This window comes from Mobula hypostoma, chromosome 9 (assembly GCF_963921235.1).
Source record: "Mobula hypostoma chromosome 9, sMobHyp1.1, whole genome shotgun sequence".
Taxonomy (NCBI): domain Eukaryota; kingdom Metazoa; phylum Chordata; class Chondrichthyes; order Myliobatiformes; family Myliobatidae; genus Mobula; species Mobula hypostoma.
This window is the reverse complement of record NC_086105.1, coordinates 65,585,663-65,599,491: the sequence shown is the minus strand read 5'-3', so window position 1 is coordinate 65,599,491 and position 13,829 is coordinate 65,585,663. Positions and strand designations below refer to the sequence as shown.

Below are 13,829 nucleotides of genomic sequence, written 5' to 3'. Positions count from 1 at the left end.
AGATTGATGCACACAAAATGCTGGAGGAACTCAGCAGGTTGGGCAGCATCTCTGGAGGGGCATAAACAGTCGATATTTCAGGCTGAGACCCTACATCAGGACCTGAGAGACTTGAGATGATGTGAAGGCTTGTTAATCCCAATTGATGGTTAGAGGAGATGTGGTTATAAGATGAATAACAAGAGTAGATGGAAGAGGGTGAACAAAAGTAAGATTGGAATTGTGAGATGGGAAACTTCCTGATTGCTGAATATTTTAATTGGAAACAATGCTGTATGAGTAAGGGTGTTAAAGGTTACAGGGAGAAGCAAGAGAAAGGGGATGGGGGGAAAATATATCAGCCATGATTGAATGGTCGAGCAGACTCCATAGGCCAAATGGCCTTATTCTGTTCCTGTGCTTTATGGTCTTTTGGAAATTGTTTTTATACCTGAGGCACAAGTAAGACTGCTGGTGCTGAGCCTCCACCTTGGGCTGCGCAGGCCTGTTGATGACGGTCACCCTGTAGGACACAGGAGTACAGAAGTTGGGATGTTATATTAAAGTTATATAAGACATTGGTGAGGCTAAATTTGGAGTATTGTGTCCAGTTCTGGTCCCTATCCTACAGGAAAGATATTAATCAGATGGAAAGAGTGCGGAGAAAATTTACAAGAAAATTTATAAATTTACAAGGACTTGAGGACCTGAGTTATCAGGAAGGGTTGAATAGGTTAGGACCTTTTTCCCTAGAGCATAGGAGAATAAGGGGAGGTTTGATGGAGGTATATAAAATTATGAGGGCTATTGGTAGCAAGCAGACTTTTCCACCGAGGTTGGGTGAAACTAGAATTAGAGATCATAGGTTAAGATTAGAATTAGGTGAAATATTGAGGAATATAGGACAGGAATATAACTTCTCACAATTGAAGAAATACTCTGCCTTTCTGTTATGGATGCCAGTGAATGACATCCCATTTTTCCCACATTATTCCAACTACTACATTCTCACCCACACAGTCAGCTTGTCCCCTTCAAGCCTCTTCATATTCTGGTTTGGTATCATAGGCAGGGTTTCAAATGTACTTTTTCTTCTCAGCCAGATCATTGACTTAGATTGTGTGTAGCTGAGGCCCAACCACTGATCCCTGTGGTACATATTAGTCACTGCCTGTCATTCTGAGAAGGGTCTGTTTATCTCTTTTCTTTGCTTTCTGTTTAGATTAGCAAATCTCAATCCCAATTGATGCATTACTCTCTGTTTTGATGGCTGTAACCTTGATAATCCAACCTCTTGTGAAGGACCTTAAGAAATCCAAATTGACCGCATGCACTCATTTCCTTTGTTTGTTAGTTATAGTACAGTACAGCACAGGAACAGCCTTTTGGCTCACAATGATGTGCTAAACTAAATAAATTTATAATCAAATGCCCAACTAAACTAATCCCTTCTGCCTACACAATATTCATATTCCTTCCATCTCCCTCACATTCATATGCCTGTCTAAACATCTTTTAAAAGTACCTAATCTATCAGCCTCTACCACCAGCCCAGGCAGCACTTTCCAGGTGCCTACCATTCTCTGTTGCTCTCTTCAACAGAAGAGTCACATTTGCCTTCCTATAATCCAGCAAAGCACATGTTCTTGGTGCCCTTGGAACTGGCTTAGTGAATAATGGAGTGCATTTTCAAAGTTTAAAAGTTTCAAGTACATTTATTATGAAAGTACATATATTTCACCATGTACTACCTTGAGATTGATTTTCTTGCTAGCTTTCACAGTAGAACAAAGAAATACAATAGAATCAATGAAAACTACAGACAAAGACTGACCAACAACCAATGTGCAAAAGAAGACAAATTCAAGAATAAATACAGTAAATAAATAATACTGAGACCAGGAATCCTTGAAAGTGAGTCGATAGATTGCGAAATCAGTTCATTGTTGGGGGTGAGTGAAACTATTCATGCCAGTTCAGAACCTAATGGATGACAGATCTCCCCCTCCCACTTTCAAATCTCTTACTATATCTTCTTTCAGTTGTCCTGACGAAGGGGCTCGGCCTGAAACGTCAACTGCTTCTTCTTATGGATGCTGTCTGGCCTGCTGTGTTTCACCAGCATTTTGTGTGTGTTGGATGAAGGGTAATGGCTGTGGATGCTGCGGCATTTTATTGATGCAAACAGCAACCAGTCAGCAATGGTTGAGTTAGAAATCATTACTGTTGGTGTTCTGCAGTGCCTCATGGACACTCAGTTCTGAACATCTAGCATAGCTCCATAAGGACTGTGCAATAGTGACTTCACCCAGTGCTGTTATGGATAGATGCACCTCCCAAGGATAGATTGTTGTGGACAAGTAGGTTCACCCTTGTATTGGTTCATTCACTGCCTGTTGCAGAACTCCGCAGATTAATTATACCCCCAGACTCTCTTAGCTCGTTTCTCTCTGACAGCCATCACATTCAGGAACCTGCTGCTCAGTTGATGGGCATTGATGGATGTTCCTCTGCCTGAATACATTCTGTCCCCATTGCAAATAATGGTACCTCTTCCACATAGTGTTCATTATGGACCAGGATTGATTCATTAGCTGAGAGATGATTCTCCCACCAAGGCCAGGTGCTTCATGTGCACGGGAGCGAGCATCTTGTGCCCTTGTTTGACCTGATGCCATGAGACTTCCTCAGCTTCATCATATTCACTGCCACTGGCCCTACTGGGACAAGACTTGCTCAAGGATTGTGATGGACACTGTGTGCAGAGAATGATTCTGAGATTACTGTTGTTTCAAACTGTGGCTATTCTGTTGAGCGGCTGTTCCTATTTTACAGCAGTCCAGAGATACATAAAAGGGATGAAGTGGATGTTGTATATTTGGATTTCCAGAAGGCCTTTGACAAGGGGCAACACGAGGCTGTTTACCAAGCAAAGAGCCCGTGGCATTACAGGAAAGTTACTAACATGGTTAGAACATTGGCTGATTGGTAGGAGGCAGTGAGTAGGAATATAAGTATCTTTTTCTGGTTGGCAGACGGTGACTGGCGGTCTTCTGCAAGGGCCAGTGTTGGGACCACTTCTTTCTGTGCTGTATATCAACGATTGTAATGATGGAACAGATGGCTTTGTTACCAAGTTTTAAGATGATACGAAGATTGGTGGAGATTGCAGGTAGTGTTGAGGAAACAAGTAGGCTGCAGAATGACTTAGATGAGGAGAATGGGCAAGAAAGTAGCAAATTAAATACAATGTTGGAAAATGTATGGTCATGCACTTTGAAGAAATAAATGTGCAGACTATTTTCTAAACGGGGAGAAAATCCAAAAATCTGAGATGCAAATGGACTTGGGAGTCCTTGTGCAGGTAGAGTTGGTGGTGAGGAAGGAAAATTCAATGATAGCATGCATTTCTAGAGGTCTAGAATACAAGACCAGGGGTGTGATGCTGAGGCTTTGTAGCGCACTGGTGGGGCCTCAACTTGAGTATTGTGAACAGTTTTGGGGTCTTCATCTAAGAAAAGATTTGCTGGCATTGGAGAGGGTTCAGAGGAGGTTCACAAGAATGATTCTGGGAATTAAAGGGTTATCATATGAGGAAAATTTGATAGCTCTGGGCCTGTACTCACTGGAATTTAGATGGATAAGGGGGAATCTCATTGAAACATTTTGAATATTGAAAAGCCTAGACAGGGTAGGTGTGGAAAGGATGTTTCCATGGTGGGGGAGTCTCGGACAAAAGGTCACAGCCTCAGGATAGTGGGGCATCCACTTAAAACGGAGTTGCAGAGAAATTTCTTTAGCCAGAGGGTGGTGAATTTGTGGGATTTGTTACCAAGGCAGCTGTGGAGGTGGGTCGTTCAGTGTATTTAAGGCGGAGATTGATAGGTTCTTGATTGGCCATGGCATGAAAGGTTACGGGGAGAATGCCGGGGAGTGGGGCTGATTGGGGGGGGGGTGGCAGGGGAAGTGGATCAGCCATGAATGAATGGCAGAACAGATTCGATGGGCCAAATGACCTAATTCTGCTCTTATGTCTTATGGTCTTATAATGGGCCCAAAACTACTCACAATATTGTAAGTGTGGTCTGACCATGCCTTATAAAGCCTCAGCATTACATCATTGCTCTTATATTTTAGTCCTCTCAAAATGAATGCTATCATTGCATTTGCCTTCCTTACCACCGACTCAACCTGCAAGTTAACCTGCATGAGGACTCAAGTCCCTTTGTACCTCTGATTTTCACATTTTCTTCCTGTTTAGAAAATAGTCCATGCCTTTATTCCTTCAACCAAAGTTCATGACCAGACACATCCTTACACTATGTTTCATCTGCCACTTCTTTGTCCATTCTCCTAATGTAAGTTCTTCTGCAGACTCCCTGCTTCCTCAACATTGCCTGCCTCCCCCACCTATCTTCATATCATCTGCAAACTTGGCAACAAAGTCATTAACTCTGTCATCCAAATCACTGACATGATATGAAATGAAGCAGTTTCACTTCCGAGCCCTGCAGAAGACTACTTTCACCTGCAACCAACCAGAAAAGGCCCCATTTATTCCTACACTTTGACTTCAGCCAGTCAGCCAACCTTCTATCCATGCTAGTATCTGCAACAGCTAGTACCATGGTAGTAACTAGTACTTATAATATCATGGCCTCTTATCTTGCTAAGCAGCCTCATGTGCAACACCTTGTCAATGAGTTTCTGAAAATCCAAGTAAATAATATCCATTGATTCTCCTTCATCTATCTTGCTTGTTATTTTCACAAAGAATTCCTAAAGATTTGTAAAGTAAGATTTCCCCTGACCTTGGCCTATTTTATCTTGTGCCACCAATTACCCTGAAACCTTATCCTTAATTATGGACTCCAATATCTTCCCAACCACTGAAGTCAGACGAACTGGCCTATAATTTTCTCTCTTCTGCTCCTTTTCTTCTTAAAGAGTGGAGAAACATTTGCAATTTTCTAGTCCTCCAAAACCATGCCAGAATCTAGTGATTCTTGAAATATCATTACTAATGCCTTCACAATCTTCTCAGCTACCTCTTTCAGAACCTGGTCCAGCTGACTTATCTAACTTCAGACCTCGCAGCTTCCCAAGCACCTTCTCCTTAATACTAGTAGCTACACTCACTTCTGCCCCCTGACCCGTTCTAATTTCTGGCATATTTCTAGCGTCTTCCATAGTGAAGCTTGACTCAAAATACTGATTTAGTTCATCTGCCACTTCCTTGTCCCCCATTACTACCTTTCCAGCATTATTTTCCAGTGGTCCAATATCTACTGTGCCTCTTTTTACTCTTTATATACCCAAGAAAACTTTTGATATCCTGTTTCATATTACTGCCTAGCTTACCTTCATATTTAATCCTTTCCTCTCCTTATGGCTTTTCTAGTTGCCTTCTGTTGGTTTTTAAAAGCTATCCAATCCTCTACCTTCCCATTAATTTTTGTTATATTATATGCCCACTCTTTGTCCTTGTTCTGTCCTTGACTTCCTATGTCACCCATGGTCGTCTCATTCTCCCTTTAGAATACTACTTCATCTTTGAGCTGTATCAATCCTGCGCCGTCCAAACTGCCCTCAAACTCCAGCCACTGCTGTTCTACCATCATCCCCAATAGTGTACCCTACCAATCAACTTTGGCCAGTCCTCTCATGTCTCTGCAATTTCCTTTGTAATACTGATACATCTGACTTTATCTTCTCCCTCTTCAACTGCAACATGAATTCTATAATATTATGATCACTGTCTCCTATGGGTTCCTTTACCTTAAGCCTTCTAGGCAAATCTACTTTTTCAAACAAAACTCAATCCAGAATTGCCTTTCCCTGAGAGGGCTCAACCACAAGCTGCTCTAAAAAGCCATCACATAGGCGTTCTACAAATTTTATCTTTTGGGATCCAATACCAACCTGATTTCCCCCAATCAACCTGCATATTGAAATCCACCATGATTATTTTAACACTGCCCTTTTTAAATGCCTTTCCTATCTCCCACCAGAGTCTTTCTACCCTTGCAATTCTCAACTCCACCCACGATTCTACATCATCCAATCTTATGTCACCTCCAAGGATTTGATTTCATTTTTTACTAACAGAGCCACTCACCCTCTCTGCCTAACCTACCTGTCCTTTTAATACAATGTGTATTCTTGGATGTTAAGTTACCAACTATAGTCTTTCAGCCACAACTCAGTGATGCTCAAAACATCGTACCTGGCAGCCTCTAAATACACTACAATACCATTTACCTTATTCTGTATACTGTGTGTATTTAAATATTACATCTTTAGTCCTGTATTTACTTTTTGATTTTGCCCCCATGTTACACTTCAACTGATTCCACTGACTGCAATTTTGCTGTCATCTGCCTTTCCTTCGTCACACTGCATCTACTTGTATACTAACTACCCCATCCTCAGCCCTAACACTCCAGTTCCATCCCACTGCCAAATTAGTTTAACCCCTTCCCAACAGCTAATTCCTCACGATTGCTCCTCTGCTGTCCTTCCTGCTAACATCTCCTAATCTATTTTGGCCAACTCCTCTCTCATACCACTAATTTCCTTTACCCCACTGAAATACTACTATATCAGACTTTACTTTCAAATTTCAAGTTGAACTCAATCATATTGCGATCACTGCCATCAAAGGGTTCCTTTGCCTTAAACTCCTTAATCTCCGGTTCATTACATCTCATCCAAACCAATATAACTAATCCCCTAGTAGGCTCAATGACGAACTGCTCTAAAAAGCCATCTCACAGGTGTTTTAACAAATTCACTCTCTTGAGATCCATTACCAACCTGATTTTCCCATTCTATCAACATGTTAAAATCTCCCCATGACTCTCCACTGCCCTTTTGACATGCCTTTTCTATTTTCCATTGTAATCTGCAGTCCACATCCCAACTACTGTTTGGAGGCCTTTATATAACTGCCATCAGGGTCCTTCTGCCTTTGCAGTTTCTTAACTCAGCCTACAAGGATTCAAAATCTTCTGATCCCCTGTCAGATCTTTTTACTGATTTGATGCCTTCTTTACCAGCAGTGCCACACCACGCCCTCTCCCTACCTTCCTAATCCTCCGATACAATGTGTAACCTTGGACATGAAGCTCCCAACTACAGCTATCCTCCAGCCACGATTTTATGATGGTCACATCTTACCTGACAATCTGTAGAAGTGAAACAAGATCGTCGCCCTTATTCCATTATACTCCGTGCATTGAGATATAGCACTTCGAGTACTGTGTTTGCTACACTTTTTGAACCTGCATCCCCAATGCACTGATACTCACCCTGCTGGCTGCAGTGCTGTCCTGTCATCTGCCTGCCCTTCCTGACAGTCTGACTGCAAGCTGTCTTTGCTTTTTTACCATCTGTCCTATCCTGAGTCCCTTCATTCTGGTTCCCAGCCTCCTACCAAATTAGCTTCAACCCTCCCCAACAGCTCTAACAAACCTGCCCATTTGAATATTGGCCCCCCCTCAGGTTCAGGTGCAACCCGTCCCTTTTGTACAGGTCGTACCTCCCCCAGAAGAGATGCCAATGATCCAAGAACCTGCCCCCAGCACCAGCTTCTCAGCCACGCATTTATCTGCCTCCTGTTTCTACCCTCACTGGTGCATGGCATAGGTAGCAATCCAAAATTACCACACAGCTTTCTGTCTAACTTTCTAAATTCTCTCTTCGGGGCCTCTTTGATTTTCCTTCCCATGTCACTGTATCAATATGTACTAAGACATCTGGCTGTTCTCCCTTCCCCTCCAAAATGTTGTGGATGCGATCTGAGACATCCCTGACCCTGACAGCTGGGAGGCTACGTTACCTTCTGGGTGTCCTGTTCATGTCCACAGAATCTCCTGTCTGTTCCTTTGATTATTGAGTCCCCTATTACTGCCACTCCCCTCTTCTCCCTCTTTCCCTTCTGCACCACGGACCCACACTCAGTGCCAGTAACCTGGACTCCGTGGCATTCCCCTGGGAGTCCCACTTAAGAAAAAATATGTGGCGTTGGAGAGGATACAGAGGAGGTTCACGAGAAAGATTCCTGGAATGTCCGAGGAGCGTTTGATGACTCTGGGCCTATACTCGTGTTTAGAAGAATGAGGGTTTGGGACGGACGTAACTGAAACCTGTTGAATATTGAAAGGCTGAGATAGTGTGAATGTGAAGAGGATGTTTCCTATTGGGGGTGAGTCTCAGACCAGAGTGCATAGACTCAGAATAGAGGGTCATCTACTTAGAACAGAGATGAGGAATTTCTTTAGCCAGAGGGTAGTGAATCTGTGGAATTCATTGCCACAGATGGCTATGGAGACCAAGTTATTGAGTATATTTAAAACAGAGGTTGATGGATTCTTGATTAGTCAATGTGTCAAAGATTGAGGAGAAGGCAGGAGAATGTGTTTGAGAGGGATAATAAATCGGCCTTGATGGTATGGTGGAGCAGACTGGAAGGGCGAAGTGGCCTAATTCTTTTCCGGTGTCTTGTGGTCTTATAGGAAGATTTTCCAAGGTTGAATGGGCCAAGAATGAACACAAGAAACAGGAGTAGGAGTTGGCTATCTAGTCTGTCGAGCCTGCACTGCCATTCAATGCAAGCGTGGCTTATCTGGCCATGGTCTCAGCTCCATCGCATTACGAATTACTCTTCATTCCCTTACTGTTTTAAAAATCTAAATGGGCCTTAAATGTTCTTAATGAGGTCGCCTCTACTGCTTCCACAGATTCACTACTCTTGTGAAAGAGCAGTTCTTCCTCATCTCCATCCTAAATCTACGCCCCACGAATCTTGCGGCTATGTACCCTGGTGCTAGTTGAAAATAAAAACAAGCATTTTAATTTATCTTGTTCATATTATTTATCTTGTGTTATCTATTACCGGAATCTCATTTGCTGACACTATTTCCACATCCTACTATTGGACACTTCCTAATTCCTTTCAGTTACAGTCTCTGCTCCCTGCTCTGACTGATCCCTCCACATTCCAAAGTCTGAGACTCTAATGTCCTTATTCTCCACCCCTAACTCTGCATTCATTCACTTCAGCACCATCTCCACGGGGCAGTTGAGTTAGCTGCCAGTCATTTGCTGTGCACGGTCTTTATATCAGTGTGCCACGTCCCTGTATCCATAAAGGTGTGGAGCTTGACTTGATCCATTTGTGTATTAATTTCAGACTATGGTCGCCTTGGAGATAAAGAGCACTGGAGCACAGAACCAAGCAATCAGGCCCATCTAGTCCATGCCAAACTATTATTCTGCCCAGTGCCATCAACTTGCACCATGGAACATAGCCCTCTATAACCTTCCCATTATTGTACTTGTCCAAGCTTGTATATCGAAATCAAATGTACATCCACCAGTTCACTTCAAATAACAGCTCGTTCCGCACTCACTGAGTGAAGAAGCTTCCCGTCAGATTCCCCTTAAACACTTCACTTTTCACCCTTAACCCACAACCTCCCGTTCTAGTCTCACCCAAACTCAATGGAAAAAGCCTTCTTGCATTTACCTAGCTATATCCCTCATAATTTTGTATACCTCTATCAAATCTCCTCTCATTCTTACATTCCAGAGTTCAAAATCCTAACCTATTCAACCCTTCCTTACAACTGAGATCCTCAAGTCCTGGCAACATCCTTGTAAATTTTCTTTGAACTCTTTCAATCTTACTGATATCTTTCCTGAAGGTTAGTGACCAGAACTGCACACAATACAACAAATTAGACCTCACCAATATCTTATAGAAGTTCAACATAACATCCCAATTCCTGTACTAAATACTTTGGCTTATCAAGGCCAATGTGCCATACGCTGTCATTATTTCATTATCTATCTGTGACATCACTTCCAAGGAATTATGGATTTATATTCCCAGTTTCCTCTGTTCTACCCTACACCAGTATTATCATCACAAATAGAAGAAAATCTGCAAATACTGGAAATCCAAAGCAAAGCAACACACACACACACCCCTCCCCCCATGGAAATGAATAAACAGTCAATATTTTGGTCCAAGACCCTTCATTGTTATTATGCTTTGAAGGTTGTTGTAAATGAAGAGAATATAAATGACTGCTATTTCAACTGTAAACTGGAGTAAAATATAAATATACAGGTGTGATAACTTGGAGACAGCTCTGATTTTTACCTTGGTTTATGTATCGTGGGCTTCTGTAATTGGATGTCAGAGGAAGTTTTAACAGCTGGAATGTTATAAATACTCTCATCAGAGCTTTGGCTTTGATTTCATAGTTTGTGATGAAAATAGTTCACTTTGATGCTTGAAAGACGTTACTTGAAAGAGCTTGTTTTCCCTGTATGCTGGACATAATAAATTTTGTTCAAAGTAGGTATAGGAGTTTAACTTTTTAATTTTAATAGGATTTTCTAGTTTCCCTTCAGTTCCTTTGTGAATATTCTTATGATGTGTTAATTGTATTTAAAGCTGATATTCACAGCAAGGCCACTGTTTATTACTGTTGCTAATTTCTCTTGTACATTGAACCATTTTAGACACGAGTGTTGAAACCCCGTTGTTGGGTCTCCAGTCAAATGTAGCCCTGTCCAGCAAGAGCAGCAGATTCATCATGTAGAATCAGATGGCTTTTCACAGCAGTCTGGTACTTAATCAAATTAAAAGCATAATTTCCAAATTTAATGGGTTAAAATATGCTGGTAAATCCAGAAAATTGGCACAGTGCCATTGCAATGGAAAATTGTTTTTCCTCTAGCTTCCCAAAGCAATTCAGAGCCAATAAAATGTAGTCATTGTTTTATGTAAAGTGTGGCAGGTAGTTTGCACTTAGCAAGGTCCAATTCACACCAATTTGGTAATGAGAACATTAGGTGAGGAATTTTTCTGTACTAGGATACTTGGGGAAAGCTTCCCTGCTTTTGACCAATGTCAGGGGTTCTGTTTTATGTGGTGGCACAGTAGCGTAGTGGTTAACGTAATGCTAACTGACGTAGGTTCAATTCCTGCCACTGGATCTAAGGAGATTGTATCTTCTCCCCATAATTCTGTGGGCTTCCTCCAGGTGCTCCAGTTTCCTCCCACATCCCAAAGACGTACAGGTTAGAGTTAGCAGGTTAGTTGGTCAAATGGGTTTAATTGGGCAGCCCGGGCCTGCAGGGCTGGAAGGGCCTGTATCTTAAAAAAAATAAAAATAAAAATTATCCACCTGAACGGGTGGACGGGGCTGCAGTTTAACCTGCAGTCAAGAGTCACTTAATCTGACTTAAAAGACTGTTGATATGACTTGCTTTAACGCTGGTTTCCAAAAGACAAATCCTCTAAACGTGCAGTAATCTTCTGCAAGCACAGGTATGATGTTGTAATGCTCCACCTTCATAATCTGCACAGATTCCCTTTGTCTTTTGCCCCACATTTGCCATTAATGTTTGCAGATCAATGGTTGGAATGAACCTTCCTGATTTATTCTTGTGTATCCACTACAGATGTTACCAGACTTGAAAGCAGACAACCAGCGACTGAAAGACGAAAATGGAGCTTTGATCAGAGTCATCAGCAAACTTTCCAAGTAAATGGGATTCTAATTGCTGTTGTTGCCATTGTCTAAAAGCTCTGAACTCGTGTTGTCAGCTGGGTGGATCAAAAGGAGCTGAAGAGCCCAACCCGAAGAAATTTCTTGTACAAGCCTGTTCAATGTCTATATATGGATATCTATATTTATATTTACATATAAATGTATGGCCATTTTAACAGATACTGCTGAAGAAATGAAATGCCTGATACACTTGTTTACAGTGGAAAGAGGAAGACGTTTGAAAGGCAGATGCGCCTCTGTAACTAAACCAGAAAGCCTTACTTGTACATAAAACATCGTCAAACTGCTTATATTGCAACAGACGGTTTAAAAAATCAACATGATTTAACTGTGCCACAGAACTGTTGTTTTCCTCCTTTGCACGCTTAAGAGTGTTTAATATGTGCTTAACCACCCATGTGCCAGTTCAGGTTGGGACAGTATTCGCAGAACCATCTGTGTTGCAAATGATGCATCCAAGCCCTATAGTGGCGAGTAACAATTTGTCCCTCTGTATTGATCAGATAGATTTGGTGAAACATTTGCTTTCACTGTTTGTGCAATATGCATTTCTTTAAGATGCTTTAACAAGTCAGTTGAAGTAGATATATTTTACAAAAAGACTATCTTGGCCTTCACAATTTTTAAGTCTAGCATAAATTCTTGGATAATCTGTAGCCTTCATTTTCATTTTAGCAGGTACTGAGTGTGTGTATGTGTGTGCGTGTGTGTATATATACTGTTTTAAGTTTCAGCGCACCATGTATGTGTAATGACTACATAAAACGGATTACTCCAAGGGGCATCGTTTTAATGAAAATGAGTTTAAGGCTTAAAAAGTGCTTATTCGTGAAATGATTTATTGGAAGTGTGATGTCCTGAAGGGTAAACGGTACATTTGATGTAGGATTTCAATATTCACAGATGTAAAAACGTGCATCCGAGATCCATGAGAGGTTTCTCGCTCTGTGATACGCATACTGTAAGTCACACCAGAGCTGTAAGCTCTTGCCAAAGTAATATCACACAAAAAAAACAATTATTTGCTTGGAGAAGTACATTACGGTGTTCACAAACTTTTCAGTTTTGTATCCGGGATGGCTGACTGCAAGAGATACTGATTGTTGGAAAATCATTGTGACAAAGTCCAGAAATCAGAATGCACTTCCTACTTTTTGGTGGCCTTTTAAAGTGAACTCTCTGACCATTCGACCAATATTGTGCATCACCCCTCATTTATTCTGACTATATATTTAAACATCTGTGTGATTTCATATGGCACATTTAATGTCAAAATAAACCACTGAAGAGTTCAAACTTGCTGAGTGATTGTACATTGTAAAACTTGCAGTAACTATTGTATTATCATTAAATATATTGTATTAAATGTGAATTTATACCCCTTCATAAAAACACCAAGATTCTTGTGTTGCATTGCTTATTGTGATCTGGTATGCTGGGCATTTTGCATTCAACATCTTTCAGGCATGATAGCTGTCCAATTGTTGTAATGTTGGTGTGGTATCGGACTCTTACTACCAATCTCAGGAGTTGGATTTTATAAAGGTACGAAGAAAACTGGGCTTTCCCGTTCAAACAGTAAGAGCCAAGTGTTTGGCAAAGACAGAGTTTAGTGGTAGCAGAGAGTTTAAATGCTGGTTCAGCACCAGGTTCTGCGTGTGTGACTGACTGATCAAGTGGCGCAGTGTGATCCAAATTTCAAGCGCATGTCCACAAATATAATAGGCATTTCTGCAGAATGTTAGTGTTTTATATTTCGGTTATTTATTCTTTATATTGGAATCCATGATTTGGCCTGTGTGCTGTGTCGAGTTTTATTGGTAGTTATTGAGCAGACAGTGCATCTGCATGAAGTCGACTGCAAAAGCTACCAACTTTTTTTGAAAAATGTATTTTGACATATATTAATAAAAATTAAAATGTTAACATAGTGCTATTTATTTGATTGTGAACTGAATAATGAGGTGTATTATCTACGGTAGCGTTCATGGGTGCTTCACTGATCTGGGGAGTGAGGTTCAGATTCCTGTTACAGAGCATGGAATTAAGGTAACTGAGAAAACAACATGGCTGTGTTTGTAAAAGTCTTTCTGTGGTATCTGTGTGATCCCCTACCAGCTGTCCCAAAATGCAACCCTTAGAACTCGATCCCATACTGATCTGTTATTTTTTTTGTTGGTCTCTGCTTGAATTTCCATGAACTTAAGTGCAGATCAAGGATCAACTTCATTTGCCATGTACATTTACATGTACAGTGAATTC

At 41.2% G+C, this 13,829-nt stretch overlaps 1 protein-coding gene across 7 annotated transcripts in view; it reads left to right on the top strand.

Moving 5' to 3' along the window:
* Window positions 1–13,487, top strand: part of ppp1r12a (protein phosphatase 1, regulatory subunit 12A) — a 250,859-nt gene extending 237,372 nt beyond the window's left edge. For 3 of the 7 annotated variants that reach the window (XM_063058433.1, XM_063058430.1, XM_063058427.1), the window contains one exon: window positions 11,458–13,487. Coding sequence is in view for 2 of the 7 variants with exons in the window: in XM_063058428.1 (XP_062914498.1) it covers window positions 11,458–11,544 (87 nt within the window). In the remaining 5 variants the exon portion in view is untranslated. The remainder of the gene's footprint in view (window positions 1–11,457) is intronic. The other 4 variants (XM_063058431.1, XM_063058429.1, XM_063058428.1 and 1 more) reach the window with 3 other exon arrangements.
* Window positions 13,488–13,829: the final 342 nt, after the last annotated feature.